This window comes from Bos javanicus, chromosome 19, assembly GCF_032452875.1.
Source record: "Bos javanicus breed banteng chromosome 19, ARS-OSU_banteng_1.0, whole genome shotgun sequence".
Taxonomy (NCBI): Eukaryota; Metazoa; Chordata; class Mammalia; order Artiodactyla; family Bovidae; genus Bos; species Bos javanicus.
In genome coordinates this window covers 31914609-31940845 of record NC_083886.1, presented here as the reverse complement: position 1 = coordinate 31940845, position 26237 = coordinate 31914609, and the positions used below count along the sequence as shown (strand labels likewise).

At 45.7% G+C, this 26237-nt stretch overlaps 1 protein-coding gene across 3 annotated transcripts in view; it reads right to left on the bottom strand.

Annotated features, from left to right (window-relative positions):
• The window catches only part of DNAH9 (dynein axonemal heavy chain 9), a 285157-nt gene that overhangs the window by 129870 nt on the left and 129050 nt on the right, over positions 1 to 26237 (bottom strand). For all 3 annotated transcript variants that reach the window (XM_061391097.1, XM_061391100.1, XM_061391098.1), the window contains exons 35-39: positions 25576 to 25723; positions 24741 to 24915; positions 14413 to 14586; positions 13462 to 13669; positions 1726 to 1891 (exon numbers count right to left, since the gene is read on the bottom strand). In XM_061391097.1, the coding sequence (XP_061247081.1) occupies positions 1726 to 1891; positions 13462 to 13669; positions 14413 to 14586; positions 24741 to 24915; positions 25576 to 25723 (871 nt within the window). The remainder of the gene's footprint in view (positions 1 to 1725; positions 1892 to 13461; positions 13670 to 14412; positions 14587 to 24740; positions 24916 to 25575; positions 25724 to 26237) is intronic.

Below are 26237 nucleotides of genomic sequence, written 5' to 3'. Positions count from 1 at the left end.
ATGATCAAACAGGTAGGAGGAAATCAAGGCTGTATGGTACCCAGAAAGCCAGGACTTCCAGGACAGAACAGGCAACCACATCAAGTGTGTACGGAGAAGAAGAAAGATGGTGACCCAATGGGGTCTGCAGGACGTCACAGTAAAGATACAGCCGTTTGAGTAAGAACAGTAAAGTGGGGGAGACAGAAACCTAACCACTGTGGCTGGAGGAGTGAGTGGGAGATGGGGAACTGGAAACTGGGGAGAGAATCTGGTAACACAGAGGGAGACAGAGCAGCAGTCAGAAAATGGTATTTTTGAACACAGATAGCTTAGTTGGTAAAGAATCCGCCTGCAATGCAAGAGACTCCGGTTCTATTCCTGGGCCGGGTAGATCCTCTGGAGAAGGGATAGGCTACCCTCTCCAGTATTCTTGGGCTTCCCTGGTGGCTCAGCTGGTAAAGAATCCACCTGCAATGAGGGAGACCTGGGTTCGATCCCTGGGTTGGGAAGATCCCCTGGAGAAAGGAAAGGCTACCCACTCCAGTATTCTGGCCTGGAGAATTTCATGAACTGTATAGTCCATGGGGCCGCAAAGAGTCGGACATGACTCAGCGACTTTCACTATCACTAGGTAAATTCATGCAAGTTTAAATATTGATGTGAAGGAAGTGATCAGGAGGGACTAACAGGTGAAGTGAGATTTCAGAGGCGGAAAGAATAGATGCAAAGATGCTGGTGGGTGGTTAAGCCTCAGGGAAGATGTGGTGGGGGGAGGCACAGGGAGGCAGGTAAGTTGTATAGACGTGGAAGTTAGAGATGCAGGTAGTGAGTGTGGTCATCCTCGGAGGCTGGGTGGCAAGCTTGGAGAGAGAGAAGCATGAAGCGCGTATTTCTGGGAGCGGAAAGGTGACCATATGAAGGCCATGCAGTAGAATTTCCAGGAAGGTCTTACTTTACTGGATTCAGTGTGAGGTAGGATGGTAAGCCAGAGTTGCCTCAAATCACTGACTTTTTTTTTTTTCTCTCTGGTAAGTTTAGACCTTTTGCCATTAAAAATGATACACTTGGAGGAGATAACAATGGAGCTTGTGAGATGCTCTGAGAGACAAAGGCTGATATAGAGAATAGACTTATGGACACAGTGGGTGAAAGAGAGGGTGGGGCAAAGTGAGAGAGCAGCAGGGAAACATACACACTGCTGTGTATAAAATAGACAGCCAGTGGGAATTTGCTGCATGATGCAGAGAGCTCAAATCAGATGCTCTGTGACAACCTAGAGGGGTATGATGGGGTGGGAGGTGGGAGGGAGGTTCAAGATGAAGGAGACGTATGTATATCTATGGCTGATTCATGTTGATGTATGGCAGAAACCAACACAATATGGTAAAGCAATTATCCTCCAATTAAAAAATTTTTTTTAAATTAATTAACTGATTTAAGGCATATGTTAGGTGTTCTCATCAAAGGCCCTGCTCAGTGCAACAGAACCACAGCGGGAGGTGGGGTGTGGGTGGGAGGGTAGGGGGGTCTGGGTTAATCATGCTTTGGAAGCTTGAAGAAGGTAACTTTAGAGATAAGTGGTAAAGAAAGAATAGGCATTTTCCCTTAAATAAGAGCTCAGTAGCTTCTCTGACCAGCGCCTTCTCTGGTGCCAGAGCTGAGCTCAGATCTGCAGCTCCAGCAGGACGAACCGGCCTTGGACCTGTCCCCTGCCCGGCCGAGTCCCTCCGTGTGCTCGCTTACCAGTGGCCATAGTCCAGGTGCTGCCTGAGGACCGTGTGAGGCTGCACAGTCCCGTAGGCGTCCACCTCAGGCATGTTCATGTCGTCAATGAAATAGACGAGCTTCTTGTTGCCTGGGGGACCGTAGTTTCTGCCGGCTTTCTTTTCCAGAGGCTTCTCCAGAACAGCTGAGGAGAGAGCCAGTTAGTGAGGGAAGGAGGGTCAAAGCTCAGAGGCCAGTTCTAAGACAGTCCAGTGTCAAGGATGAGCCACAGTGCAGTGTACACGCGAGAGCTGCGTCCAGGGGCAGGCAGCTCCACGGGACCAGAGGGGAGGCAGGTGATGACCAGCCAGGGGTGGCGACAGCAGCGCCCAGGCCTTGGCCATCTGACTGTGCACGTGTTAGGTTTGCACAGACATTTATGGTCTCACTGAAGCCTTAAAACAGTGCTGTAAGATTAGAACCATCACCCCTTTCACAGATGACAGAACTGAGACTCAGAAGAATGAATTAACTTGTCTAAGGTAGTGCCAGGGTACAGATCCAAATCAGTTAAACTTCAAAACCCATGTTCCTTCTACCATACTTGAGGTCCACGGCTTTCTTTGCAGGCTAAAAACAGAAGTCCCAAGGCCTAGTACTCTACCCTCAAGGAAATCTGCAAACAACCAGATCCTAAGTGGACTTCCCAAGTGGCACCTGTGTGGCCTCCCGTGGAAGAGAGCATGCAGTTCACTCCAGTATTCTTGCCTGGGAAACCCCATGGACAGAGGAGCCTGGGGGGCTATAGTCCATGGGGTCACAAAGAGTTGGACATGACTGAAGTGACTTAGCACACACGCGTGCACACACACACATACATACACCTTCTCTACCTAGGACAGAGGAGGAGAGGAAGGATGTGGTTCCCCTTCCACCCCTGGACTGTAAAAGAGGAAATCCTGGATATTTTGTCAACAGTGTTCTCAGAGTGTTCCCCTCCTGGGGTTTTCCCTGAGGGAGAGAAGAAACAACAGCCCCAGGGAATTTCCCAGAAGCCCCCAGTGTCATGGATGCCCTGCCCCCTGCCTTGGGGTAGCAGAGCATCTCAGTGCTTTTCTAGAAACTAAGTACAGACTCTGTCCTGGAGCTGCATCTTCAATTATCCAGCCAGAGGGAAGGAATCAAAGAGTACATTTTCCCAGCCTGATAGAACTTGTTCAGAGCAAATCTAAGAACAGGGTATATATATTTTTTTTTTTTCAATAAACCAATTAGATATTTATGTACTGCAAGAACCAATACTATTACAGCTAGAGGCTCTAAGAACCGTCTCATCCCTTTTCTCGAAAAACAAGTTTGTAAACAAGGAGGAAGTGTCAACAGACATATGAAGGTGACAGATAGAAAGACATGTTCCTTTAAAAAAGCTTGAATATTCTAATTTTCTGGTCCTGAGTTAAATTAAGTGTTCCAAATAGGAATTAAATTTAAATTTAATTAGCATGCAATTAACATATACTATCGACCAATTAATCACCCAACACCTTCCTACCCCCCTTAAGACATAACAACTATATACGAGATCTGTCAAAATGAAATATAATTAATGGGCCGCCAAGGACACGCTTTTGTGAACAGTCCTTCTAATAGGAAATTCTCTCCTTAGGAAGACTTGTTTCTCCTCCTCCTGAAGCAATGATATTCAAATCAACTCCTGGAATTAAGCAGACCCTGTAATTTGGGTTGATTACGCTTTTTATGCTACTTGAGGATGGTTGAGGAGAAAAGCATGTCAGTTAGGAAGAAGTGGGCTTGGAATACATCAGATTATCTCAAAATGATGATTAAGAAAAGAGAGGCCTCCCCGGAAAAGGCACACACACTGGATCCCTTCTTGGCTGACCTCTGCTCCAAGTCTTATCTAGAATGAAACAGTAGTGAGTTCTGCTTCCAGGCAGAACTGGAAGAACAGAAGTGGGTTTACATAAGACATCTGCTCCTTGGAAGGAAAGCTATGACAAACCTAGACAGAGCATTCAAAAGCAGAAACATCACTTTGCTTACAAAGGTCAGTATAGTCGAAGCTATGGTTTTTCCAGTATTGTATGGATGAGAGAGTTGGACCATAAAGAAGGCTGAGTGCCAAAGAATTGATGCTTTTGAACTGTGATGCTGGACAAGACTCTTGAGAGTCCTTAGGACTGCAAGGAGATCAAACAAGTCAATCCTACAGGAAATCAATCCTGAATATTCATTGGAAGGACTGATGCTGAAGCTGAAGTTCAATCCTTTGGCCACCTGATGGAAAGAGCTGACTCATGGAAAAGACCCTGATGCTGGGAAAGATTGAGAGCAGGAGGAGAAGGGGGTGACAGAGGATGAGATGGTTGGATGGCATCAGTGACTCAATGGACATGAGTTGGAGCAAGCTCCAGGAGATGGTGAAGGACAGGGAAGCCTGGCCTGCTGTAGTCCATGGGGTCGCAAAGAGTCAGACACAACTGAGTGGCTGAACAACAACACTGCTACCATCCTTGTCCACTCATTCTCACACCTGGTGTCCATGACATCCTCCCAAATGATCTTCCTGCTTTTGCCCTTAGATTCCTACGCTGTTCTCAAGACAGCAGGCAGAGGTATCCTTGTAAGATGTAAATCACACTGTGCCAGTCCCATGCTTAAACCCCCCAGTGGCGTCCCATCTCACTTGGAGCAAAAGCCTGTCTGGTTACGTGGGCAAACCTCCCATGTTGGTTTTTCTCTCCCACTGCTCCTGCCTTCACTCCCTCTGCTCCAACCATCCTGTTTCTGGCTCACTAGTCACCCATGGCCATGGTGTCTTTGCTCTGGCTGCTTCCTTTGTCTGCAATCTTTTCTCCTAAATGCCAGAAGTTTGTTCCCTCACTTACATCAGGCATTTACTTACTCAAATGCCATCTATTTAGGAAGCCCTTCCCTAGCACTTGAGCACAAATTAAAGCACCCCCCCGCCCCCGCAACCTCCTATTTCTGGCCCTGACTTCGTTTTCCTCCATTAACACTTATTACCACTTAATATCCTGTATATCTTACTTATTCATCTTGTTTATTATCTCAGTGCCTCCACATTATAAACTCTAAAAGGCCAGGAATCTTTCTCTTTTTTCCTCATTGTCATGACCCCAGCACCTAGGATATTATTTATCACGAAGGAAGGTATTCAAAAACTGATTAAAGAATGAATGAATACATGGCTTAATATGATGGCAAACTCCATGAATAAGCAAAGAAAGGTTTATCATACCCTCTTTGTAACTAAAGAATCAGAGGCTGACACAGGCTAAATGCGATGCTGGAATTAGAACCCAGGGCTCTTGATACTGATCCCGATGCTTCTTTCACATGGCTGGGGAAGAGAGACCTTGTGAGCCCTTCTCACTCATCCCAGGATTCCTCCAGGCTCTGAGCACCAGAGCCCTGCAGTCATTCATTTGCTGGGCATCACTAGGGACCTGGGTCTGTACGGAGGAAGTGACATGCACCATATCACTGAGCCTTCAGAGCAGCCCTAGCATGTATTATTATCACCTTTAAAAACATCTCAAAAAAAAAAAAAAATCTCTCAACAAAAGAGAAAACTGAGCTTTAGGGAAATAAAGGGACTTTATTCAAGGTCATCCAGCTACTGAGGACAAAGTCAGGATTCTAACCCAGCTCTGCTTGACTATGGAAACTTATGTACCCACCATAGCACACTGCTTCTGAAACGTTACTACGACCTGGCTCCTGTCCTTCAAAAACCCCTGGTTTAGTTAACACGCTGCCTGACCAAGTTTTTTGACAGAGATAGTTAATAATTAATCATGTCTTCACTTTGCATTGGCCTGATTTGTGTTTCTGTGTTTGAACTCTTTTTCCTTAGTATTATCCAAATTTTCACATGTTAAGACATTTTAGTTATATTGTAAGGGCTCTTCATTTTTTCTTTCAAAAAATAACATGTTTTGCATGATTATAAAATAATACATACTCATTATATAAAGATTGGAAAGCATAGAGAATCATAATGATGAAAATGAAAATTGCCCATAATTCTATCACCTAGCAGTAAGCATAACTTTCAATATTTTGTTCTATTTCACTCTAGTGTATTTCCTCTGTTAGGTTTTTTTCCTTTACAAAATAAGAATTATACTGTATATTCTGCCTGTGTATGTTGTTTTTCATTTCATATATTATAAACCTTTTTATATGATAATACCTAGCCTACTAGAACATGATTTTTAATTGCTGCATTGCATTCCATAATTTGGAGGTGCTAAAATTTATGGGATGATTTCCCTATAGTCTTAAACGTGTTGTTTTCAATTTCTTTATGTTTTGAATCCCCATTTGAAGTAGAGCATCTTGCCTACTAGAAGGTAAGTCTTTGATGATTTAATTCTGTGTCATCCCCTTTTGGACTTCCCTGGTGGCTCAGCTGGTAAAGAATTCACTTGCAATGTGGGAGACCCTGGTTTGATTCCTGGGTCAGGAAGATCCCCTGGAGAAAGGCTAGGCTACCCATTTAAGTAGCCCATCCATTCTTGCACTTCCCTGGTGGCTCAGATGTTAAAGAATCTGCCTGCAATGCAAGAGAACTGGGTTCGACCCCTGGGTTGGGAAGATCCCCTGGAGAAGGGCATGGCAACCCACTCCAGTATTCTTGCTTGGAGAATCCCCATGGACAGAGGAGCCTGGCAGGCTACAGTCCATGGGATTGCAAAGAGTTGGACACGACTGAGACACTAAGGACAGCACAGCATCTCCTTTTTGGAAGATATTCAGGCAAGTGCTGAAAGCTATCTATCTGATAATGTAGCGCTCCTTTGAGGTCGAGAGCTTGATCAGATCTTTCAAGGTCTTGTCCAGATTTAACTTTTAATGAACAGGTGATGGATTTGTTTTACACAAAGACTCAGACACCCGAGCTCCCATCTAATTAGTGTAATTACACACTCAAATATTTGTTGAGCTAATACTTCAAGTCGCAGTTGGATGTCAGGAGAATTTGGGACTGTGATGAGCATTGCTTTGGCTCACTCTCACTGCACTGCAAATATAAGCCCATCAATGCCATGACCCAGTTCTTTACTCCTCTTTTTCCCTTTCTCAACTGTCCTGGTGATGGGTCATTGCAAATTCCTTTAGTTCTTAAAAATCACTTGTATTTCCAAAATGAATGAGAAAAGACTTAAGCTATTTCAATAGACATAAAACAGGCCAATTGAAAAAGATTAAAAGAGATTCCAAACTATATAGTAGAAGAAACTTATTTGAGCCACTAATCATGGGTGATATAGTTACTGTAATGAAATAAGAATGGCCACATTGTCCTTTATGAACTGGCTTTTTGAAAGCTTAGAACTCAATCTGTGTTTAATTACAGTAGCCATGCCATCCCAGATCACTGATACAAACCCATCTCTACTTTTGTAGGAAAACAAATTTTAGGCACTCAATTCTAAAAGGCATGTATCCTGGAAACTTATAAAAGGTGTATCGGGCTGCAAAATGGGCATGGTCTTCAGCCTAGGTTTTTACAGCAGGTATTTTTTAAACATTTAAATTATCTTTGATCATCCTAACCTTCAACAACATCCAAGAGTGGATCATTAGATGATAACTCAGTGAAGGGAAAGGAAGTAGTGGGCCTGGGTCTGTGGTGTTCAGAGCAGCTGGAGGGACACAGATCCATCTCCTTAGCCAAGATGCCAGGGTTATTAACCTGCGATTGGTGCAGCTGCTGGCAAGTGGTCAGGTTAAGTCTGAGAGTTTCACTGAACAAGTGAAGCGCCTCTTTTACTTACTGTCAAAGGCAGAGACACCCATGTGCTCCAGATATTAGACAAGTGGAAGCAAAGTTGGCATTCTCTTATGGAAATGTAGACGCACGACTTAATCAAAGTGGATGGACACAGTAGCTCAATGAAATAAGACAGCTTGGCTATTAAATCACTATGCAACTTTGAGGGAAGTCACTTATGACCTCTAAGCCTCATTTTCTCATTCTGTAAAAAGAGAGACTGTCATCAGATCCGTGATGGACATCATTTCCGTCTTCCTTCTCCTTAGTTGTGTTCCAGCTAGCCTGGCCATGTGACACAATTTTGAACAGACACATAAATCAGTGGGATTCCTGGAGAGCTATCGTTTCCTGACAAGGGCACTAACTCTTACCTTTATCTTTTTTTTTTTTTTTTTCCATTTGGAATGTGGATGTGATAGCTGGAGCAGCAGAGACTCCGCTACCCTGAGGGAGCATGTAAGAGAATAATAGATATTATAGCCTCAATAGCATTTAACCGGAGAAGGCAATGGCACCCCACTCCAGTACTCTTGCCTGGAAAATCCCATGGATGGAGGAGCCTGGTGGGCTACATTCCATGGGGTCACACAGAGTCGGACAGGACTGAGCGACTTCACTTTCACTTTTCACTTTCATGCACTAGAGAAGGAAATGGCAACCCACTCCAGTGTTCTTGCCTGGAGAATCCCAAGGACGGGGAAGCCTGGTGGGCTGCCGTCTATGGGGTTGCACAGAGTCGGACAGAACTGAGCGACTTAGCAGCAGCAGCATTGAGACTTTCAAGGGTCTTCCCCAGCACAAGATGAAAGCATCAATTCTTGGGCACTCAGCCTTCTTTATGGTCCAACTCTCATATCCACATGACTACTGGAAAAAGCATAGTTTTGACTATATGGACCATTGTAGGCAGACTGATGTCTCTGCTTTTTAATACGCTGTCTGCTGCTTGAAGTCAAAAGCATTACTAATACAGGGGCTTGGCATAGTAAAAACTTCAAATGAAGCATGTGCTATCCACACTGATAAGCAATATGAATGCCTTGAAACACAAGCCCTGTTTGCATCTGAAGGGGTTTTGAATCTGTTTAGAAAAGTACTCAATGGAGACCCCAGAGCTGGAAGTGATAAGAGAGGAAAGATGCAGGGAATATCAAGCAGCTGCCTTCTCTATAAAAGAACATCTGATTTGAGAAAAATGGCATCCGATGGACTAGCAGGATGAGTGAGCTGTAAAACACTCCTCTGGAGACCTCAGTGAATTGACCTGTTGGGTGAAGTTATTGCCCATTTGTAAGCTGGAACATTTTTTCCAAAAACATTATTTTTGCTTTAGCACAGCTTATGCTAAACGTCTTTTTTTCAAGCAAAAGGGGTTTGCTCATGCTCCTTTTGTTTTGGCAGTTGCAGCTCTGGGATTTTTGTATAGTATTTATAACTTAAATTTGAGAAGGATTTTAATATTGTTAGAATAACAGCTTCCATTTACTGAGCACTTATTGTATGCTAGGAATCATTCTGAGTGTTTTACATATTTTGTCTTGCTATTCAGGAATGAAAAGAATGAACTGTCGTGCCCTCAACAACATGGGTAAATCTCAAAATCAAGCTGGGTGAAAGGAGCCAGACAGAAAAAAAGGAGGGCTATTGTATGACAATTCCATTATATAAAATTCTAGAAATTGCAAACTAACCTGTAGTGACAGAAACAGATCAGTGGTTGCCTTAGACATAGAGCAGGAAACAGATCCGTGGTTGCCTTAGACATAGAGCAGGAAACAGATCAGTGGTTGCCTTAGACATAGAGCAGGAAACAGATCAGTGGTTGCCTTAGACATAGAGCAGGGTTGGGGGGGGGGGGGGCTCGGCTGGGAGGGTGGGAGGGATTACCAGGGAGGTGAGGGACTCTCGAGGTGATGAATGTGTACATTATTTCAATCATAGTGATTTCATGGTGGGTAAATATTTAAAAACTTATTGGATCGTGTGCTTTAATCCATACCATGTATTATATGTCAATTATAACTAAAAAAATATTTTATAAATGGAAAATGTTGAAAAATTATGTTGCATTTTAGTAGGAGAATGGGTAAATGAGCTGTGATTTAGTCACACAAGGGAATTCTATGCAGCAGTGAAAACCAGTGAAGAAGCACTCCACACACATTAAAACAGACAAGGATGAGAAAAGCAAGTTACCAAAGGAAGTTATAATATGATACATACTTAAAATTTAAATACACACAAAAACATAGTGTATTTCATGGCTACATACATATATCAAAAGCGTACCTTGGGAATGACGGCACATCAGCTGTAGTGGTCCTAGTCTGGTCTCCAAGGGCATGATGGGGGAAGGGCTGGGGGAGGGGTGGTGCGTTAGCTGTACTTAAAATGCTAAGATCCATGGCAAGATGACAGAAATGTTAACATCTGTGAAGTCTGGGTGGTGGGTACACGGGCATCTGTTATACTCTTGTCTGTACTTTTCCGAATGCTAGAAATATTTTATAATTTTAAAAAAGTTTGAGTCATTCTCCATCCCCACTCTCAGCATCCAGTTCCCCTTGCCAAGGGCAAATGCTGTTGCTCGCGTGTCCCTCCGGAGATATTCTTAGGATGTATAAGCATAGATGTGCGAGTGTATATGTATGCAACGTTTTATATGTCTCTTTTTAAACAAGACATAATTTGGAGCATACTATACACACTGTTCTGTATTGTGCTTTTCTCACTTGACAAAGATTTTGGAAATGGAGCCAGCTTAATTCATACAGAATGTCCTCATTCTTTGTAATAACGCTTAGCATTCTATCATATGGATAACTGGGCTATTTCCTGTCTTTTGCCATCATTACATTCATTACCTTATAAACACTCATTCTGCACATCTGTCTGGGTTTACTGCCTGCCTTTTAAAGCAGACTGTACCACATCACATTAAACATAATTCCATAGGGTCTTAACCACAAACCGCAGTAAAAATGCTGGGCTTCAGAAAGAGTGATGGAGGGCAACCCTGGAGGTCCAGTGGTTAAGATTCCGTGCTTACCCTGCAGTGGGCATGGGTTCGATCTCTGGTCGGAGAATTAAGATCCTGCATGCCGCATGGCCAAAACCAGAACAGAGACATGGACTCTTGCTGTGGGGGGGACAATCTGCTTCTTGTCTGATGTCAGAGCAGCCACCCTGTGGGTTCCTGCATCTCCTTTTTACCGTTTTCTATTTCCCCTTGGATACCAGCTTTCTTGTTCCAACTTTTATAATTGCTAAGCACCCTTCCTCTTGCCATTTTGTTACTTCTGAAATGTTTTCAGCTAAGAAGCCAAATGAACAAACTTGTTTGGACTGTGACTAAAGTGATGGATGGGAATTTTCAAGTAAGGGAATCTGGCATTTTTCAGAATCAAGGATATGAAACTCATCTCTTTTTTCTTGGCAATGAATGTTTACTCTCTAGTCAAAGTACTTTTTACGTTATAGAATCATTACAGTAGGATTCTAGAAAATAATCTTTCTAGACTCAAATAGTGTCGCTAGTGGTAAGAGTAATATTATCAAATATTTATTTCAATTTCCAAAGCATTTTATTTTCAGGGGAGGAGGTATAGCCTAGTGGCTAAGGGCACAGGCAGTGAAGTCAGACTCTCTGGATTCAAACCCTGGTTCCACCCACTCACTGTGTAGCCTCAAGGAGCTTATTTAACTTCCCTGTGCCTTGGTTTTTCTCATCTATGACATGGGGATGATAAAAGGACTTACTTCACAGGTTTGTACAAGATTAAATGATTTGGGGACTTCCCTGGTGATCCAGTGGCTAAGACTCCAGAGGGTGAGGCGAGGCTGTTCCAGTGTGAGGAGTGAGAGGGGGGTTTCTCCCCAGCCCGGCTACTACCCTCCTCTTGTGGGGAGACTGGCTTCAGCACTTCTTCAAAAGGAGGCTGCTTCTAGGGTCAGTGTGAGGAGTGTTTCTAAACAAAAGGAGACTTAACAATCAGTGAAGGTCAAGGAGAAAGTGGCTGGGGTGGGGGAGGCACATGAAGTGACCCTTGGGATCCCTGAGGCCCCCGTCTGCTCGGGAGCCCAGCCCGTAAATGCCTGTGACACGCACACTCTGCGTGCTCAGCAGGCTGGAGGGCCACACCAGCCTTGTTGCATCATGGTGACCTTAGGCAGCCACGTACTTGAACCAGAGCCTCAGCTCCCCCACGTATAAGGTGTGAGGGGTGCATGAAATGACCTCTAGAGACCCTTCTGGTGCCAGGAGTCTGTAAGCTCATGGAAATCTTTCAGTGGGTTTTCTGTTTTCTTTGTCATCGAGGCACTGACCTGCTCTGTGTGGAACTCCTGCCCTGGAGGAGTTCAGCAGCCAGGGAGGCACTTCGGGAGAAAGGATGGGAAAGGGGAGCCTTGCTAAGGTGCTGGAGAGAGGGACAGATAGGGGAGGGGACAGGCAAGAGAGGAGTGGGAGGGGAGTCAGCCGGGGAGGTGCCTGACCTCCGTTAAAGCTCAGAGTGGAGGACATCAGGTACCCCCCTCCATGCCCCCTGGGCCCTGTATGAGAGCAGCTCCTTGCAGGAAATCGCCCTCAGCAGGAAGCCCCTTTTCTTGTCTCTTTAGCGAAGCTATAGTGTAACTAGCCTGGAGCACTACAGTCCATGGGGTCACAAAGAGTTGGACATGATGAGCAACTCACACACAAACACATACTGTAACTCACTTTTTAAACCAGGCACCCCCATGCTCTACTTGCCTTTGACCTGAGCACACCTTTCAAATCCCTTCATCACGCAATACCTGGCCTAACTTGTCAGTTCTTCCCATAGATCAAAGAAGTAGAAATGGCAAATAAGCAATTAATAGATTGATTGCTCCTTGGAAGAAAAGCTATGACCAACTTAGCATATTAAAAAGCAGAGACATTACTTTGCCGATAAAGGTCCATATTGTCAAAGCTATGGTTTTTCCTGTAGTCAGGTACAGATGTGAGAATTGGACCATAAAGAAAGCTGAGTGCCGAAAATTGATGCTTTCGAACTGTGGTGTTAGAGAAGACTCTTGAGAGCCCCTTGGACTGCAATATCAAACCAGTCAATCTTAAAGGAAATCTACCCTGAATATTCATTGGAAGGACTGATGCTGAGGCTGAAGCTCCAATACTTTGGCCAAAGGATGCAAAGAACTGGCTCATTGCAAAAGACCCTGATGCTGGGAAAGATTGAAGGCAGGAGGAGAAGGGGACAACAGAAGAAGAGATGGTGGGATGGCATCACTGACTCGATGGACATGAGTTTGAGCAAAGTCCGGGAGTTGGTGAAGGACAGGGAAGCCTGGCGTGCTGCGGTCCATGGGGTCGCAAAGAGTCAGACATGACTGAGAGACTGAACTGAACCGAATTAACAGATGACCAGACCTCTCCCAAGATTCCTCTTCAGTCATCTTGCAAACAAATCAAACTGTGTGAACAGATGACATTTAGAGCAGCGGTCCTCAACCTTTTTGGCACCAGGAACTGGTCTGGAAGACGATTTTTCCACAGACTGAGGGATGAGGGATGGTTTCGGGATGATTCAAGCGTGTTACATGTACTGTGCACTTTATTTCTATTATTATTACATCAGTTCCACCTCAGATCATCAGGCATTAGACCCTGGTCTAGAAGATCTCTGGAGCTGACAAGCCTGCATGCAGTGGGGAGATGGCCCTGACTCTGACCTCCGCCATCCTCATCTCAGTGATTAACTGAGATGACTTGTTTCTGTTCAAACGTTTTAACCATGGAGCAGTCTTGGGAAGTAGTTTTTGGGAGACACTGAATCCACCGTCTCCCCAGATTGCTGGCACTTTGATTAAAGGCCCATGTCTCTTCCCTCGTTGGTGAGTGAGTACCTGACTTTGTAAGCAGTGAGGAGCATGCCGATTCACTTGGTTATTGAGGTGTTGACACTCACCCTGCAGCATGGCTGATGTGGTGTAGTAGTTGAAGGGCACGTTTTTCACCAGGTACGCCTCGGGGTCCAGGCTGGCCAGCTTCGCCCCCACCAGCACCGACTTGCCAGTGCCCGAAGTTCCCACCAGCATGACAGGCCGCCGCCGCGCCAGGAGCCGCTCCAGGAAGTAGCAGAGGCATATGGTCTCGCTGGTGTGCACCAGGCAGGCCTGGGGTCGGGGGAAACAGGGCGGGTGTGGCGGGAGACAGGAGGAGCGAACTGCGGGCTAGTGGGAGACTCACATGCTGTCAGAGCACCCTGGGGCATTTGAGGAGAGGGAATCGAGCTGGGGTTGGGGGGCTCACTACTGCAGGCAGGAGGGCCCCCGTTACCCACAGAGACCCTCCCGGTAACTCATGCTATGGTTAGAGGGCACGCCCATCCCCCTCTATTAGCGATGTTTGCCTCCCTGCGGCCTCTGGATTGCATTTTAAAGCCTTCTGCCTGGTCAACCCCGACTTGCCTTGTCTCAGCATGCCTGCAGGGGGGCCTGCTAATTAAGATAGCTAGGCTTGGGGAGATCTTATGACTATGCTGAGGGCTTCCCAGGTGGTTCAGCAGTAAAGAACCTGCCTGCAATGAAGGAGACATAAGAGATACAGGTTCGATCCCTGGGTCAGGAAGATCCCCTGGAGAAGGGCATGGCAACCCACTCCACTATGCTTGCCTGGACAATCCCATAGTCAGAGGAGTCTAGCAGGCTATAGTCCATAGGGTCGCAAAGAGTCGGACTGAAGTAACTCAGCATGCACACATGCATCACTATACTGAACCTCTAATTTCCTCTGAAAAGAAAAGGAGCTAATTCTTAATGAGGTCAAACCTTTTGGGAATCCGTTAGGGGCTGCCACAAGAGCCACCGCAGATTCTGGGGACATTACATATCCCTGGTTGCCACTCAGCCACACTCACCTGCAGAGGTGTCTCAGGGTCAAATTCAAACTGCGGGATGAGCCTGGACCAAGGCTCGAATTTCTTGGTCTCTGGGTCTATGTAATAGTCAAAGATGGTTCCTTGGGAGGGAAACTTGATGGTCTTGAACTCACTGAGCCACCATTTGCTGAACTCTGCCCGGTGGTCCACGAGCTGCCCAAACAAAGCAAGTCAGGAGTCAAGGCTCAGCAGAGCACGAGAAGCCTGGAGAGGCTGCCCTGCATCAGGCAGAAGGTCAGGGCCGGGAGCACAGCCGGCTCCTCCTTGTCCCCCGAGACCAGCCCGGACAAGGCCCAGCTAAGCGGGGGCTGCTCTAGAGTGCGTATGTGTGCACCTGCTTGACCACGGGGCTGGGTCACACCGGCCTGGTGCATCTCAGAGCCCTGGCAGGTGGAGGGGAGGGAGGGAAGGAGGTGTACGAACACAGAGGAGAGAGGGATCCTGAAACCCCAAGAAGGGCAAGTGCAGCCAGGAACTTTCAGAGACCGATCCACCACATCCCCCTAGACTCCCGAGACTCTGAGCCATGTCTAGGACGGCAGTCGGGGACAGAAGGAATAAAATGGTGCCTGTTGGACTTCCCTGGTGGTCCAGTGGTTCAGACGTCACCTTTCAATACAGGGGGTGTGGGTTTGATCCTTGGTCCTGCAGCTAAGACCCCACACACCTCTTAGCCAAAAAACTCCAAGTATAAAACAGAAACAATATGGTAACACCTTCAATAAAGACTTTATAAATGATCAACGTTAAAAAAAAATCTTTAAAAAATAAAATGTGACTGTAGACACCTGGGGAGCACAGGAAGAAACAGCGATAAGAATCTCAGCAGGGAGTGGAGTACATAACCAGCAGCAAGTCACGTCTTTTCATGCCGCAGTTTCCTCATCTATAAAATGAGGGTTCTAGAAAAGAGTATTTCTGAATTTCCCTCCAGAGCAAAAATCGTCAAATCTAGGGGCGTTGGAGACAAGCTATACAGGCCTTTCTGACAGAAGGAATAGACAGAGACACGGTATTTACATGCACCCATATTAGAGCATGAGCCCCTAAGACAGGGCTGAGCACCTGAGGACTCAAGGCTATTTCTTTCAGACTGAAACGTAACACCCACGCCACCCACAGGATACTCCACACAGGTACACACAGACGCCCACTGCTACTGGCTCCCCTCCTGGGGAGCCAACCCACGCTTTGAACACACAGACCTAGGAAAAGTCCTCAGGAGGTTCAGAATGGGCAATTTAGGAAATGTTTTCTGCAGAGCAGGACAGACCAGGGAGCTGGGTGCACGACAATGAATCTGAACTTGGAAGAAATGGCACTGACTTTGCTGTGGCTGCGCGGGCGCAGGGGGGCCTAGAGGCACTATCCCACGTTGAAGGTCAGGAAGGGCGGCGGTGAGGAGATACCCCTCATCCAAGGTAAGGAGCAGGGGCTGCGCTTTGCTGGAGCAGCCATGAAGAGATACCCCACGCCCAAAGTAAGAGAAACCCAAGTAAGATGGTATGTGTTCCAAGAGGACATCAGAGGGCAGACACACTGAAACCATACTCACAGAAAACTAGTCAATCTAATCACACTAGGACCACACCCTTGTCTAACTCAATGAAACTAAGCCATGCCTGTGGGGCAACCCAAGACGGGCGGGTCATGGTGGAGAGATCTGACAGAATGTGGTGCACTGGAGAAGGGAATGGCAAACCACTTCAGTATTCTTGCCTTGAGAACCCCATGAACCCTATGAAAAGGCAAAATGATAGGATACTGAAAGAGGAACTCCCCAGGTCAGTAGGGGCCCAATATGCTACTGGAGATCAGTGGAGAAATAACTCCAGAAAGAATGAAGGGATGGAGCCAAAGCAAAAAGAATACCCAGTTGGATGTGACTGGTGATAGAAGCAAGGTCCCATGCTGTAAAGACCAATATTGCATAGGAACCTGGAATGTCAGGTCCATGAATCAAGGCAAATTGGAAGTGGTCAAACAAGAGATGGCAAGAGTGAATGTTGACATTCTAGGAATCAGCGAACTGAAATGGACTGGAATGGGTGAATTTAACTTAGATGGCCATTATATCCACTACTGTGGGCAGGAATCCCTCAGAAGAAATGGAGTAGCCATCATGGTCAACAAAAGAGTACAAAATGCAGTACTTGGATGCAATCTCAAAAACGACAGAATGATCTCTGTTCATTTCCAAGGCAAACCATTCAATATCACAGTAATCCAAGTCTATGCCCCAACCAGTAACACTGAAGAAGCTGAAGTTAAACAGTTCTATGAAGACCTACAAGACCTTTTAGAACTAACACCCAAAAAAGATGTCCTTTTCATTATAGGGGACTGGAATGTAAAAGTAGGAACTCAAGAAACACCTGGAGTAACAGGCAAATTTGGCCCTGGAATATGGAACGAAGCAGGGCAAAGACTAACAGAGTTTTGCCAAGAAAATGCACTGGTCATAGCAAACACCCTCTTCCAACAATACAAGAGAAGACTCTACACATGGACATCACCAGATGGTCAACACTGAAATCAGATTGATTATATTCTTTGCAGCCAAAGAGGGAGAAGCTCTATACAGTCATCCAAAACAAGACCAGGAGCTGACTGTGGCTTAGATCATGAACTCCTTATTGCCAAATTCAGACTTAAATTGAAGAAAGTAGGCAAAACCACTAGACCATTCTGGTATGACCTAAATCAAATCCCTTATGATTATACAGTGGAAGTGAGAAATAGATTTAAGGGCCTAGATCTGATAGATAGAGTGCCTGATGAACTATGGAATGAGGTTCGTGACATTGTACAGGAGACAGGGATCAAGACCATCCCCATGGAAAAGAAATGCAAAAAAGCAAAATGGCTGTCTGGGGAGGCCTTACAAATAGCTGTGAAAAGAAGACAAGCGAAAAGCAAAGGAGAAAAGGAAAGATACAAGGCTCTGAATGCAGAGTTCCAAAGAATAGCAAGAAGAGATAAGAAAGCCTTCCTCAGTGATCAATGCAAAGAAATAGAGGGAAACAACAGAATGGGAAAGATTAGAGATCTCTTCAAGAAAATTAGAGATTCCAAGGGGACATTTCATGCAAAGATAGGCTCGATAAAGGACAGAAATGGTATGGACCTAACAGAAGCAGAAGATATTAAGAAGAGGTGGCAAGAATACACAGAAGAACTGTACAAAAAAGATCTTCACGACCCAGATAATCACGATGGTGTAATCACTCACCTAGAGCCAGACATCCTGGAATGTGAAGTCAAGTGGGCCTTAGACAGCATCACTACGAACAAAGCTAGTGGAGGTGATGGAATTCCAGTTGAGCTATTTCAAATCCTGAAAGATGATGTTGTGAAAGTGCTGCACTCAATATGCCAGCAAATTTGGAAAACTCAGCAGTGGCCACAGGACTGGAAAAGGGCAGTTTTCATTCCAATCCCAAAGAAAGGCAATGCCAAAGAATGCTCAAACTACCACACAATTGCACTCATCTCACATGCTAGCAAAGTAATGCTCAAAATTCTCCAAGCCAGGCTTCAGCAATATGTGAACTGTGAACTTCAGATGTTCAAGCTGGTTTTAGAAAAGGCAGAGGAACCAGAGATCAAATTGCCAACATCCACCGGATCATGGAAAAAGCAAGAGAGTTCCAGAAAAACATCTATTTCTGCTTTATTGACTCTGCCAAAGCCTTTGACTGTGTGGCTCACAATAAACTGTGGAAAATTCTGAAAGAGATGGGAATACCAGACCACTTGACCTGCCTCTTGAGAAACCTATATGCAGGTCAGGAAGCAACAGTTAGAACTGGACATGGAACAACAGACTGGTTCCAAATCGGAAAAGTAGTATGTCAAGGCTGTATATTATCACCCTGCTTATTTAACTTATATGCAGAGTACATCAAAAGAAACGCTGGACTGGAAGAAACACAAGCTGGAATCAAGATTGCCAGGAGAAATATCAATAACCTAAGATATGCAGATGACACCACCCTTATGAAGAGGTGGTGTCATCTTCCACCTTTTGAAGAGGAACTCAAAAGCCTCTTGATGAAAGTGAAAGTGGAGAGTGAAAAAGTTGGCTTAAAGTTCAACATTCAGAAAATGAAGATCATGGCATCCGGTTCCATCACTTCATGGCAAATAGATGGGGAAACAGTGGAAACAGTGTCAGACTTTATTTTTTGGGGCTCCAAAATCACTGCAGATGGTGACTGCAGTCATGAAATTAAAAGATGTTTACTCCTTGGAAGGAAAGTTATGACCAACCTAGATAGCATATTCAAAACAGAGACATTACTTTGCCAACAAAGGTCCGTCTAGTCAAGGCTATGGTTTTTCCTGTGGTCATGTATGGATGAGAGTTGGACTGTGAAGAAGGCTGAGGGCTGAAGAATTGATGCTTTTGAACTGTGGTGTTGGAGAAGACTCTTGAGAGTCCCTTGGACTGCAAGGAGATCCAACCAGTCCATTCTGAAGGAGATCAGCCCTGGGATTTCTTTGAAGGGAATGATGCTGAAGCTGAAACTGCAGTACTTTGGCCACCTCATGCAAAGAGTTGACTCACTGGAAAAGACTGATGCTAGGAAGGAATGGGGGCAGGAGGAGAAGGGGACGACAGAGGATGAGATGGCTGGATGGCATCACTGACTCGATGGACATGAGTCTGAGTGAACTCCGGGAGTTGGTCATGGACAGGGAGGCCTGGCGTGCTGCGATTCATGGGGTCGCAAAGAGTCGGACACGACTGAGGGTCTGAACTGAAGTGAACTGAACTTGCTGCCTACTTGGTAAATAGGATTGAATTCTTGCACCTTAAAAAGAGAATGGAAATAGGCTCTAAGGACAGGTTTGTTTGCTCTTCTTATTCTGATGTGAATTCAGATTAAAGGGACAAAATATCTTCCTAATATCTGTCCTCTGCAATAAGAAATGTTAGGGGCAACAAATCCCAGTGTTTGACCCTTGGATGAAATTCTTTTTTTCCTCTGTAATTCTTTATTAAAAATACTGCTGAACAGATACTGAAAACGAGATTAAAGATGAATAACCCAGATCGGGATCATGACATCAGAACTTAACATACTGGTGCTTTTTAGGGAAGTTGTTGACATCCAAATTGTAGATCCAAGGTCAAAAGCAAAATGCAAAGGTACCCTCAAGAATATTTACAATGAAGTAAATACACTAGCTCAGTCAGTAAAGAATCTCCCCGCAGTACAGGAGACCTGGGTTCAATCCCTGGGTTGGGAAGATACCCTGGAGAAGGAAATGGCAACCCACTCCAGTATTCTTGCCTGGAAAATCTCACGGACACAGGAGCCTGGTGGGCTGCAGTCCATGGGGTTGCAAAGAGTCGGGCACGACTGAGCGACTAACACTTACTTACTTAAATACACTAACAGAATTTAAAATAGGTGCAAAAAATAGAAATAAGCAATGTTATATGATTTCAAGGGTCGTGCTTTCTGTGCTTTTTCATCATAATAGGAAGATATGGGAAGTTTATGAGCTTCCGTTGTGGCTCAGATGGTAAAAAAAATCTGCCTGCAATGAGGGAGACCCAGGTTTGGTCCCTGGGTTGGGAAGATCCCCTGGAGAAGAGAAGGGCTATCCACTCCAGTATTCTTGCCTGCAGAATCCCATGGACAGAAGATCCTGGCAAGCTACAGTCCATGAAGTCACAGAATCAGACACGACTGAGAAGTAACACACGCACACACAGGAATTTTACATCCTTAGTTTGAGTACTCTCAGATATTAAAATCTTTCTATGAATTAAAACGATTTTTAGACAACCTCTTAAATGGAATCACACTATGGAAAAGAGGGCTTCCCCCTAAAACACCTAAGCAGAACTAAGAGTGCTACTGAAAAACCATTCCCAATGAAAACTAAATGAAAAGAAAATACAAAACAAAGCTTAAAAAATGTCTTACCTGACAGCAACTGTTTTCTGGCTGATAGTATTTATTCATGGAAACATAACAGTTGTCTACCTTTGGATAAAAAAATTCTTAAAGACCTTTGGCTTCCTAATGAAAACCAGATTTTAGGTTTATATGGAGAACCCAAGACACAGACCAACTCTAGAAAGAAGGAGGTTGGTGGGGGACCCTCTTTCCTCACTCTCAATTCCACTTTGAGCTACCCGGTCAGTTTCTCAGCCAACCCATTCCCTGGACTGCTCTGTCTGGCTTCCTGAAGCCTGGCACTGCACCTAACCTTCTACTCTGACGCTAGAAAGACAAGGTCACCTCTGCTGGGCCATCCAGCAGCCTTTTCTCAGTTTGACTCTTTGAGTGTCTCTGCTCTTTGAGCGACCTCAGTGAAGGGGCTCCTTTTGAACTCCAGCTCCTTTAGATTCCGACAAGTCTCTGGTCCTCTTCCTGCCCTTTGAACTTGACAACAGGAGGGCTGACATACAGTGTGGTGCAATGGAGCTGAGTTTGGAAACACGGAATCACCTTGTTTGATCTTCATGATGCTCTAAGTCAGCCTGGCTACTGAAAATTACTCCTATTTTATGCATGAAAAAGCAAAAGCCCAACGGTTACATCCTAGCAGCAGATGGCAGAATTGGGAGTCAGGGAAAGAATGGTGGAGGGGGAAGGGACAGTTAGGGAGTTTGGAATGGACATGTCCACACTGCTATATTTAAGATGGATAACCCACAAGGGCCTACTGTATAGCACAGAGAACTGTGCTCAGTGTTATGGGGCAGATTGGATGGGAGGGGAGTTTGGGGGAGAATGGGTACATGTGTATGTATGGCTGAGTCCCTTTGCTCAGCCTGAAACTATCACAACATTGTTAATTAGCTGTACTTCAATATAAAATAAAAAGTTCATTTATTTATTTATTTTTAAAGAGAAGAATCGGGAGTTGAACCCAGGTGCCCAATAGCGTGCTGAGAAGCATTTGCTTCTGAGAGAGAATTTCCTGTGATTGCTGCAAAGTATTTAGCCAGGATCCACCTGCCCACTCCCTCTTTTTATTGGAATGTCTACCCAGGTATGGGCTGTGCTTTGTATTATATTCTGCTTTTCGTTTATAACAGCTTTTTCAATATAAGCACCATGGGTGTTCCTGATGTGAATACTCTGGCTACCTTCATACTTTTCTATTTACAGCGCTATTTCGTGTTTGGCTTGAATGCAGGCTGTGAGGGGGTCTCGGACAGTCCCTGCTGCTGAAAGCTTTCTCCCGTGTGCTCTGCCCCCCTCCACCCCCCAGGGCCAGCACGGCCGCCGACAGCTCCAAGTGCTTCAGAGCCCGGGATGCCTGGAGGGAGGCTTTCTCTTTCGCTTTTAAAAAGAGCTGAGTGGATTTAAATTTTTCTACATGGAGACAGAAAAAATTGACCACGTGTCTTTATCCTGATACCTCACAGCCTGCTCGGCACCAGTGTAAGAGAGGAAACCAGCAGTGGTTGCTGACATTTCAGTAGCTGAAACGTCAGGGGCTGCATCTTTTAAAAGTTATTTATTTCTTTAATTGTGGCTGTGCTGGGTCTTCGTTGCTGCACGTGGGCTTTTCTCTAGTTGTGGTGAGTGGGAGTTACTCTTTAGTTCTGGTGTGCGGGCTTCTCATTGTGGTGCCTTCTCTTGTTGCAGAGCGTGGGCTCCAGGAACGTGGGCTCAGTGGTTGCCGCGCGCGGGCACTGAATACAGACTCAGTAGTCATGGTGTAGGGGGTTGGTTGTGGGATCTTTCTGCATCAGGAATCGAACCCAAGTCCCCTGCCTTGGCAGGTGGATTTTTACTCACTGTGTCACCAGGGAAGCCCCTACCTTTTTCTTTGGAAGAGCCCATAATCAACCCAGACCAGAAAGAGTAAATCATAACTTTCCAGAAACTGCAGCTTGGCTTAATCCCCTGTTGTGAGAAAAGCATCAGATACTTACTATAAAATTGAATATTTATGGTGCACGCGTGCTAAGTCGCTTCAGTCACGTCTGAGTCTCTACAACCCTACGGATTGTAGCCTGCCAGGCTTCTCTATCCATGGGATTCTCCAGGCAACAGTACTAGAGTGGTTGCTGTGTTCTCTTCCAGGGGATCTTCCTGACCCAGGGATCAAACCCGTGTCTCATGAGCCTCCTGCACTGACAGGCGGTTACCACTAGCACCACCCGGGAAGCCCTAAGTAGGAGAACATTAATAGTAAGCAGTACTGTAGGAGTTTTACACGTGGACGGTTAGAACAGCACCCCTCCGTTTAACCCTTACTTCTGTCCTAGGAAATGGGCACCACTACTGTCGCTTTCACTGCCTTGTACCCAAAGCTTTGGGGATCAGGATAAAGACACTTGGGCAACTTTTCTAGCTCTTTGTACCAGTAATGAGATTAAGGTAGAGAGATGTTAAATTACTTGTCCAGGGTCCCCAGGTAACAAGTAGCAGAGTTAGAATTCAAATCCAGAGTCCACATTCTCAGCCTCTACATGATGTTGCCTGGTAGCTGCTGCATGCTCAGTCACTAAGTCATGTCTGACTCTTTGCGACCCCGCCACTGTAGCCCACCAGGCTCCTCTGTCCATGGAATTCTCCAGCCAAGAATACCGGAGTGGATAGCCATTTCCTTCTCCAGGGGATCCTCCCAGCCCAGAGGCCAATCTCATGTCTCCAGAATTGGCAGGTGTATTCTTTACTGCCGGAGAAGGCAATGGCACCCCACTCCAGTACTCTTGCCTGGAAAATCCCATGGACGGAGGAGCCTGGTAGGCTTCAGACCATGGGGTCGCTAAGAGTCGGACAGGACTAGGCGACTTCACTTTCACTTTTCACTTTCATGCATTGGAGAAGGAAATGGCAACCCACTCCAGTGTTCTTGCCTGGAGAATCCCAGGGACGGGGGAGCCTGGTAGGCTACCATCTATGGGGTCACACAGAGTCGGACACGACTGAAGTGACTTAGCATAGCATAGCATAGCATAGCATTCTTTACTGCTAAGCTACCCTGGTAGGTAGAGTCAGTTGTAAAAGACTGGTCTGCCTAACCTCAATTATGTTGTTTCCAAGTAAAGTACCTTTTATTTGGAGAAAACTGGAGAAGGCAATGGTACCCCACTCCAGTACTCTTGCCTGGAAAATCCCATGGACGGAGGAGCCTGGTAGCCTGCAGACCATGGGGTCGCCAAGAGTCCAAAACGACTGAGCGACTTCATTTTCATTTTTCCTTTTCATGCATTGGAGAAGGAAATGGCAACCCACTCCAGTGTTCTTGCCTGGAGGATCCCAGGGACGGGGGAGCCTGGTGGGCCGCTGTCTATGGGGTCACACAGAGTCGGACACGACTGAAGAGACTTAGCAGTAAAGTAAAAGGCTGAGAATACACAAAGCTTAGAGAACAGGATGCCAAACAGCCTTAAACCACAGCAGTAAACACCATGAGATAAATACTACTTCATTTTTCTACTCGATGTCGATTAACCTTTGGTCTAACTTTCTATGGTTCTTCTTCCACAAAGAAGGCTGAGTAATGAAGAGTTGATGCCTTCAAACTGTGGTTCTGGATAAGACTCTTGAGAGTCTCTTGGACTGCAGGGAGACCAAACTAGTCAATCCTAAAGGAAATCAACCCTGAATATTCACTGGAAGGACTGATGTTGAAGCTGAAGCTCCAATATTTTGGCCACCTGATGGGAAGAGTCCACTCACTGGAGAAGACCATGATGCTGGGAAAGATTGAGGGCAGGAAGCCAAGTAAGTGACAGATGATGATGAGATGGTTGGATGGCATCATTGACTCAATGGACATGAATTTGAGCAAACTCCTGGAGACAGTGGAGGACAGGGGGGCATAGTGTCCTCCTGCAGTCCATGGAGTCATCAAGAGTCAAAAATGACATAGCAACTGAACAACAGCAGAAGCCTTCTATGGACAGCTCTGTGTTTCAGGGCTGATGAAGATGTGATGGTTGGTATAGAGTGGTGCATGCTTGTTCTAGAAGGTTTTTAGGAAGGGAATCCTCCTACTCAAGCCTCTACAGCACAGAACCATCCCACCTAAAACACACATCTTTCTAAGTAAGGTATTCACACCTCTAGTTTTTCAAATTCAATCAACAACTGTCCAAGAAATTAGGGACACATTCACTGAATCAAAAAGCAACAAAACGCAGCTCAGTCTCATCTGTCTCACTACAGGAAGCTCTCCTAAGGGGGCTGACGTCTTCAGCAGGATCAGGGAGACTAACTAAATGGTTTGATGCCCCCATGTTAATTCTGACATTTAGCTGTTCTGTCTACCAAATCTCGGCTGGCTAGCGTGGGTGTTAGCCTCAGCACACACCCTCTTACCTGGTCCTGGACCAGTGCTCCACCAAAAGCCCAGATGGCAGCAAACACAAAGTAAAGCTCGTAGGTGTCTTTGGGGCAGTCTGCGGGGATGTCCTCCTCGGTCAGCAGACACTCAAGAAGGTGGCACAGCATCTGAACTGTGCTCTGCTCTGGGACTGGAATTATCTTCTTAAATCTGAAGAAAGAGAGATCCAGATATGTTCTAAAACACTGGACTATTCCATCCTAGTGGTGCTGTTGGACGACTATGGAAATTTGCTGGTGTCTGTGGATCCGACAACTCCATGCAACTTTGTAGCAGCAAAAGCTTTGGTAATATAGAGGCACAGGGTGGCTGATAAGCAAGCCATCTAGGTTCCCAGATGGATCAGGGTTAAAGAACCTGTCTGCCAATGCAGGAGAGATGGGTTCGATTCCTGGGTTGGGAAGATCCCCTGGAGGAGGGCATGGCTACCCACTCTATTCTTGTTTGGGAAATCCCATGGACAGAGAAGCCTGGTGGGCTACAGTCCACGGGGTTGCAAAGAATCGGACATGACTTAGCAACTGAACAACAACTACAACTTGCATTTCCTCCAGAAACACCTGCAGAGCACTCACAGAAGGCTCTGTAAATCTCCTCTCTTCACTCCCCTCTCTTCCTGCCTGGACTGACAACAGGCATCTCAACTCCATCCTAATGTATGTTCCCTCTGCCATCTGCCACACCTGGAGGGGACTGCCTGGGGATGTCTGACTTTGGGGACAGGATAGAACATCAGCAGGACACCAGGTATGAGCCAACAGGCTCTTTGTGGCTGCTTTAATTCTTCGCCTTCCTCACTGCTTGGCCTACCTTGTTCTGAGCGCATCTAAGCAGGTCGGAAGGTACTTGTCAAATAGGATGGTTAGGTTGGCTCTCTCTGTCTGGATCTCTCTCCTGTCGATCCAGCTGCTCACAGGAGGATTCCAGCCCAGGTCTGCCGGGTTAATGTACAGGATCCCTGAGAGCACAGAGAATATAGCTTAGTGACATGTTCATAGAGCTCAGGATATTCTTCACCCCAGAGTTATTTTCTCTGTTAAAAAAAATGTACAGAAGACTGGCCTTGAAAAGAACAGAGGGGCTTCCCTGGGAGTCCAGTGATTGAGACTTTGTCTTCCAGTGCAGGGGTGCAGGTTCGATCCCTGGTCGGGGAACTAAGATCCTATATGTCTTGTGGCCAAAAAGCCGAAACATAAAACAGAAGCAATATTGTAACAAATTCAATAAAGACTTTAAAAATGGTCCACAGCAAAAAAAAAAAAAAAAATCTTGAAAAAGAAAATAACAGAGATCTGGCTGAGATCTGAGAGGGTTTGCTATTGGGGTCAGCTCTGATGCCCTGATAATTGCTGATGGACAGCAGTGTTGAGAAGGATCCTGAGGCCAAATCCAGGCTCAGGAGGAAAGAAGACTGTGATTGATCAGCAATACTTGTCATGGTGAGGAAGTGTGCACATTCATGGTGGCCCCCA